Source organism: Cryptomeria japonica, chromosome 10 (genome assembly GCF_030272615.1).
Source record: "Cryptomeria japonica chromosome 10, Sugi_1.0, whole genome shotgun sequence".
NCBI lineage: Eukaryota > Viridiplantae > Streptophyta > Pinopsida > Cupressales > Cupressaceae > Cryptomeria > Cryptomeria japonica.
In genome coordinates, this window is record NC_081414.1 from 325,667,343 (window position 1) to 325,674,061 (window position 6,719).

The 6,719-nt window shown below is 35.0% G+C and overlaps 1 protein-coding gene across 1 annotated transcript; it reads left to right on the plus strand.

Annotated features, from left to right (window-relative positions):
- The first annotated feature begins 4,357 nt into the window (after positions 1-4,357).
- LOC131076120 (chaperone protein dnaJ 11, chloroplastic) lies at positions 4,358-6,017 on the plus strand. Its single transcript, XM_058013173.2, has one exon. The coding sequence runs from the start codon at positions 5,188-5,190 to the stop codon at positions 5,740-5,742; it is 555 nt and encodes a 184-aa protein (XP_057869156.2). The 5' UTR covers positions 4,358-5,187; the 3' UTR covers positions 5,743-6,017.
- Positions 6,018-6,719: the final 702 nt, after the last annotated feature.

Here is a 6,719-nt window from a genome sequence, read left to right on the forward strand (position 1 = left end):
ATGCACGTATTGTCATATGACCACTAAAGTGGGGTAAATGTAGCATCGTAAATTGTACACCCTTGCTAGGGTGGTACAATTCCATGCTTGGTTTAGCACCTGCCTTAGTGTGTTTTGCATCTCAAATTTCTAATCTCTTTTAAGTATTTAATTAAATCTAAATCCATATTTCATCACTTCACACATTATAAAGTTGGACCCTTTTCCCTAATTGTGCCCCTTTTCATTTTAATCCTTCAATTAATCATTAAATCATAAACCCTAATTATGTCCATTTTTTATCTTTAAGGCCCGATTCCATATATCAAAATATCTCAGAATCAGCTATAACTTTGGGATTCACTCTAATATCATCATATCTAACGACCCTAAAAATTTGGTGAAAAGTTGGTCAAACCGTGTGAAAGTGCAACACAATCCCCGACATTTTCCCAAATTTTTGGGAGCACAATTCTATGATATTATAATTCTTAACCCCAAAAGATTGGTGGGAAATTAAAATCCTAGGTTGGCCTAAAGGTGAAATTAAGATTTAGGGTTTCATACATAAGAGCTCTCTTTCTTCATTTGAAGAGCCAAGGAATCGAATCTAGGAAAAAGCTTTTGGAGCAATTACAAGGAGCCTTCTATGTAGTGAAAGAATAGATATTTGGATTCTTAAACAACATTCAACAACACCTATCAAGTATTCATCAAGGATTGTTTCATCAATTGGGGGCTTTTGAAGATACAGGAAAGCAATAGGAGATCATCGACTGAAGATTGGCTTGTACCTCTCCCTTGGGGTTGGGTATGGTTTCATGTTGTTTCTATGTCTTTGTATGAGCTTCATTACATCAATTTGATTTGCATTTATGCTTTAGATCACTTAGCATCATTGATTTGGAGCATTTACTTTGTCAATTACAAGCAATTAGGGTTTACTCTTTAGGGTTGCTCTAGATTGTTTACATTCATCCTAGGATCTTGCACACACACAAGATTCTTGCACACACTATTTTACTATACAGATCGGCTATTGGTTGAGGTGGAAATCACCGAAACAAGGGTTTGACTAGGGCAAAACCTCTTATAGCCACCCAAAACCCTATTTTTAGCTACAGGTGCAGATTTGAGATCTGAGCGTCGCTGCGAATTTTAGGACCGATAGAGCGCACAAAGACAGTTCTAGGGCTCAGATCTCAGCAAAAACCCCCGGGACAGGGGCGTGGTGCCCTGGTCCTTCCTAGGACAGGGGTGTGGCGCCTTGGTCCTCCCTATTTTCAACATAATTTCACAAGACAATAGTTCAGAACCCTCAGATTCCAGCCTGTCAGGTACAATTTCCAGTCTACAGAATCAGGATAGGGGCACAGCACTCTGGTCTTGAACATTTTGGCTCAAATTTATGGCACAGGTGCACCTTTAAATTTGTCTCCTAATCTGTACCTTCCAACAACATATCAGTTGTTCTCAGTTCTGTATTCTCAGATTAGGGTTACTTGTGTACACTTGCTTTCTAGGTTAAATCATTCAAATATGCACTTTGCATCACTTCTTCCTCTTATTTGCAGCAAAGGAATAGAAACCCTAAGAGGTAATCCTTGGCTCTCTCTTCCTCACAAGAAGTAGCCAAAGTGCATTACCTCCCTAGGCTCTTTCGTATTCCACAACGTGTACATGAGAGTGGGATTAGGGCTTATTTTCTTAGTCTCACTTGTTCCCTTACAGATGATACAAAATTTGTTTCTTAAGTTCATTCTACATATCACAAGACATAAAGTTGTTTATTTGAATAAGAATTATTTACAATGACAAACACCAAATGATGCAACCATTTACCAAAATAAGAAAATTAATCATTCCACCATGTCAACCTTAACCAACACTTACCTCACTCAAAATGCACACAACTTGTCATAATTAAATTGCACCACTTATATATAACTGAGATAAAAACATGGCTATCACAATAGAGATAAAAACATGAACGAATGCACTCTTTTCTCAACTTTACACAATCAAACCTTTTTGTCTATTTTTTCATCGTTGTGCAATAATGATGCAAGTTATGTTACATGACGACCATGAACAATGCATTGTGGTATTTATTAGCATGCAAAACATTTGATGGAGTGTATAATTGTTTGAGATGATTAAAATATTATCCACTTGATTAAGAAAGTATTTCATTGGATTACACTCATCATTTTTTAACATTCTATCAAACACTTTACATGCTAATGTACAACTCTATTTGTTTTTGCAATGGATTCTTTCACATAGTTGAGGGGATGTGAGAAACTGCATATATTTACATTTCTCTGAGGTGAGAAATTTAGTTCCTCTTGCATTCTACTATATAGTATGTTGCATATGACCAATGATGTTGTTGAGAAGACAATCTTAATATTTTACTTTTTAGTCTTAGAACAAATGATTTAACATTAAGTGACAAAATAACTTGTATTTACCACTCACATGGCTTCTTACGAAGGCTTGGCATTCCAAATGTACCTCAAAACCCCACTTTGTGCATTACCCACATCCCCTACAAGAAGGAATAGATTGCTTTTTTATTTTTCATTTTTTAGTAGCCTACACTTCCACATGGAGTGGGCCTTGCAATAATAGACTCACTCTAGCATATTTTAGTTTGATTATTTACTTTTAACCTCCTCAAATCCTAAAGGATGAAACTTCACGTTGCATTTTAAATTAAAAATTAAAAAAATTGTTACAATGTAGTTAGCTTTGACTTGACTCTAAAAAGCATAATTAACACCATTGTGAAAATTCACAAACGACACAATCACCAACTAACCATTTTGCAACTAATACAAACAAATTGTAATTCAATTTACTTATTTGGTGTTGTTGTGGCTAACCACCACCTTAACAAAAGTCAATACAAACTATATGTCAAGAATAATGACCTTCAAGATAACATACCCACTATAAACATGTACTCCATATACACAATCTCACTTATTGTTTAATTATGTTGTAAGGTTAAAAACTATTTTTTTTTTGTTTAAATATTGTAAGAGTACTTTTGTTCTATATGGTTAGATAGAGAAGAATGTGAGTATAGTGAACTTATTAATTGACTATGAGAAGAGAAGGGAAGTTCATTTATTTATGTTCCACTAATAAATTTATAGTATGCTTATTACATATTCAGTCAACTAAAATAAATGACCTCCCTTCTCTTCTCATAGCCAATTAGTAGATTCACTATACTCCAAAGATCATTCTCTATCTAATCGTATAGAACAAAAGTACTCTTACAAAAATCTCATTTTTCATATAGGCATAAAAAATAAAAAAATGAAAAGTTTGTTAGGATGTAGGTATCTTTGACTTGACTCCAAAAAGCATAATAAACACTCTTGTGAGAATTCACAAACAACACAAACTATCAACAGATAACCATTTTGCAACTAATGAAAGCAAATTGTAGTTATTCAATTTGCTTGTTTGACATTGTTGTTGCTAACCACCACCTTAACAAAAAATCAATATAAATTATATGTCAAGGATGGTGACCTTCAAGATAACATACCCACCATCTCACTTATTACTCCATATACACAATCTCACTTATTTATGTTCTACTAATAAATTTTTAACATGCATGTTGCATATTCACTCAACTAAAATAAATGACCTCCCTTCTCTTCTCATCGCCAATTAATAGATTCACTCTACTCCTCAAATTCTTTCTCTATCAATTCAATGGAACAAAACTATTCTTACAATCTTGAAAAAAAAACTTATTTTTTTTCTTTCAATCACAATTAAACAAAAATACTCTTACATACTCACTATAAACATTACCCCATATACATAGTCTCACTTATTGTTTAATTACGGTATAAGAGAAAAAATAAGTTTTTTTTAAAGATTGCAAGAGCATTTTTGTTCTATATGATCAATGGAGAAAAAATTATATAGTAAACCTATTAATTGACTAAGAAAAATAAGGTCATTTATTTTAATTGATTCACTATACTACATAGACTTTTCTTTATACGAAATGGCTATCAAGCTCACAAAATGACTCGTTTGCAAACTACCAAATGGAAGAAAGATAAAGACTACCTTCTCTATCTACCCATATAAAACAAAAAGTACTCTTACAATCTCTCTTTTAAAAAAAAAAAAAAAAAACTTATTTTATTTCCCTTGCATCATGATTGAACAAAAAAATCTAATAGAAAATTTGTTTAGTCTCCTTGGACTCGTTTTGTGTAGCTCTTAAGGACCATGTACCTATTTACCTACTGATACAATTATTGGATGAGGATAGATATCTGATTTATTTATTTTTATAAACAATATTTATAGTATAAAATCTGATGGAGTTTAAACTAAAAAATGGCCTATTCAGAGTTTGGGTTTTGAGTTGACAGGCACATGAGAATACAGACGTAGGTGTCTTGGACTGCAAAAATGGCTGGTGTTAGGTTATTGTTAGGTGTGGCGCGTGTGTCATGCGCTAAAGCAGTTGTTCTAGAAGCTCATCTCAGGCAAGCAATTGGATTCTACTCTTTTGTTCAGGGGTCCACGTCTACCTGCAAAGCATTGCCCCATTTCGGATGCGGAATGTTCTATGACAGCCACCCAATTCAATTTTTTTTCAAAGATATGTTCATCGTTATGATTGTCGTTGTTATTACGGTTGTTTACCAGTTTATCCTATAGGATTTAAATGGCCGTATTGAAATGAGAAACGTGACGCGCAGAGCTTCTGCTTAGCTCGGGGTTTATTTTGCGCATTTGCAAAATTTTCAAATCATTGTGTTTTAAGGGTTCTGAAAATGCTGAGAAGTTTCAGTCTGGGATGGTTGCTGAATTGCTTTATAAGATTTTGGGTTTAGAGGGTTTTGAAAGATTTTAGTTTGCTAGTCTGGGATGGCTGCCGAAGCGCATTAAAGCCCTTAAGTGATTTAGGGTTTAGAGGATTGTGAAAGGTTTTATTTTGTTGGTTAAAAACTTAAAAGTAATGGTTGCATATAATTGCCGCGACGCAGACTTCAGGGCTTTTTGGTGAGGATTTTGAGAATTTTTAGCTCGTTAATTAGAAAGAAATGGCTGTTTTTTTTTGCAAATAATCGTTTGCGTTGAAACGTTTCGCATTTCTAGTGTTTGGAGGCGTTTTAGGGTTTTAAGCCGTTGAGGAATTTGAGTCTGCTGGCTAAAGAAATGGCTGCTTATTCGGTGTTTTCCTCCGCTAGAAGTGAACCCTGCGGGTTATTTGCCCTGCAACCCCATATTAGGGTAAGGACGGGGGAAATTTTCAAGTGTAGCTCTGCTCTGCGGTTAGGGTTAAATTTCAGGGCTATAAAAAGTTGCGGCAGATGGATGGCGCAGGCTGCCACTTGTGAACGGGCTAAGGACAAGCGGTTTTTGCAGAATTGTACCCTATACGACTTTTTAGGGCTTCCCCAGGATGCCACTCAGAAGAATATCAAAGAGGCATATAGAAAATCAGCAAAGATATGGCACCCGGATATTGCCATGAAGAGCGAATCGAACGATCACACCCAGGAATTTCTCAAGATTCGTGATGCCTATGTTGTCTTGTCTGATCCGGTGGCCAGGGAGCGCTACGATGAACAGTTAAAGCTGCATTCACCGCAAAGGAGGATGACGCATGACAAATTTCCTGGAATTGTGTCCTTTGATCACTCTAACGGCAATCCTTGTTACTTTTCCTCTTCCTGGAGGAGCAATTGGGAGACTGACCAGTGTTGGTGATGGACAAGAATGAGAATTAAGGGTTGCTTCATTTGGCTACACATTGAAAACTTGGTAGAATTCACAGGTGTTCTCAAATTCAAATCTGGCTCTGAGTTATAATCATCGTGGTGCTTATATTCACTTTACATTCAGATTGAGTTACTTATTGGAGGCTTCCTCTGATCTTTGCTGTCAAACTCACAGTTATTTGGTTCTGAAGCCAAATAACAACCATTCATTTGCATTGTTATTGGCATCCTGTTAATATAATAAAACTCTCCCTCTAACTATTACCCACAGTCCCTTAGCTAGTAGCCCAAAATTAGTAATTTTGAATTCTATTAACTCAGGTTCCTTGAGTTGGACAAGTAGTTACCGTATACTGGTACTGTTTGTATGCTACAAAGTGAGTTGTGGGTTATCATCTGATGCACAAGCTTGGTGAATGGTGCTGTTAAAATGCTTCTGTTTTGGGATTGACTTGAGGTGCAATGCAAGTATACTTTCATTGCATATGAACTCTACTCAGGCAGGATTTAGTTGATGATATTGACCCCTCTACACAGATTTAATTTCTCTACTTATTTTCTTTTTCTTTTTACTTTCTTGGAGCTTGATCTCATAAAGTACTGGATTAAAACTGATTGCCAGGGCACTGAATTTATTGGCTTTCATTATCTCACTTTATAACTAAATTCTATTTAAAAGGGAGGTTAAAAATAAAATGGTGCCTATTCCATACTCCATATTCTGTACTCCTCTTCTTCTTTTTTTTCTTTCTTTCTTCTTTTTTTTTTTTTTATATAACATTACATCACTTTTGATTCGTCTATTTTGGTTTTCACTACACATTTTATAGCCATGATTAGATTGTTGCTTTGTTTTTTAAAGTCAACCTCTTTTGAAATTAGTTGATACTTCTTTAGCTTATAAATTAAATAGCTTTCTTTATAATGATCATATTATTATATATAAGGACATCTCTCAAAGTCATG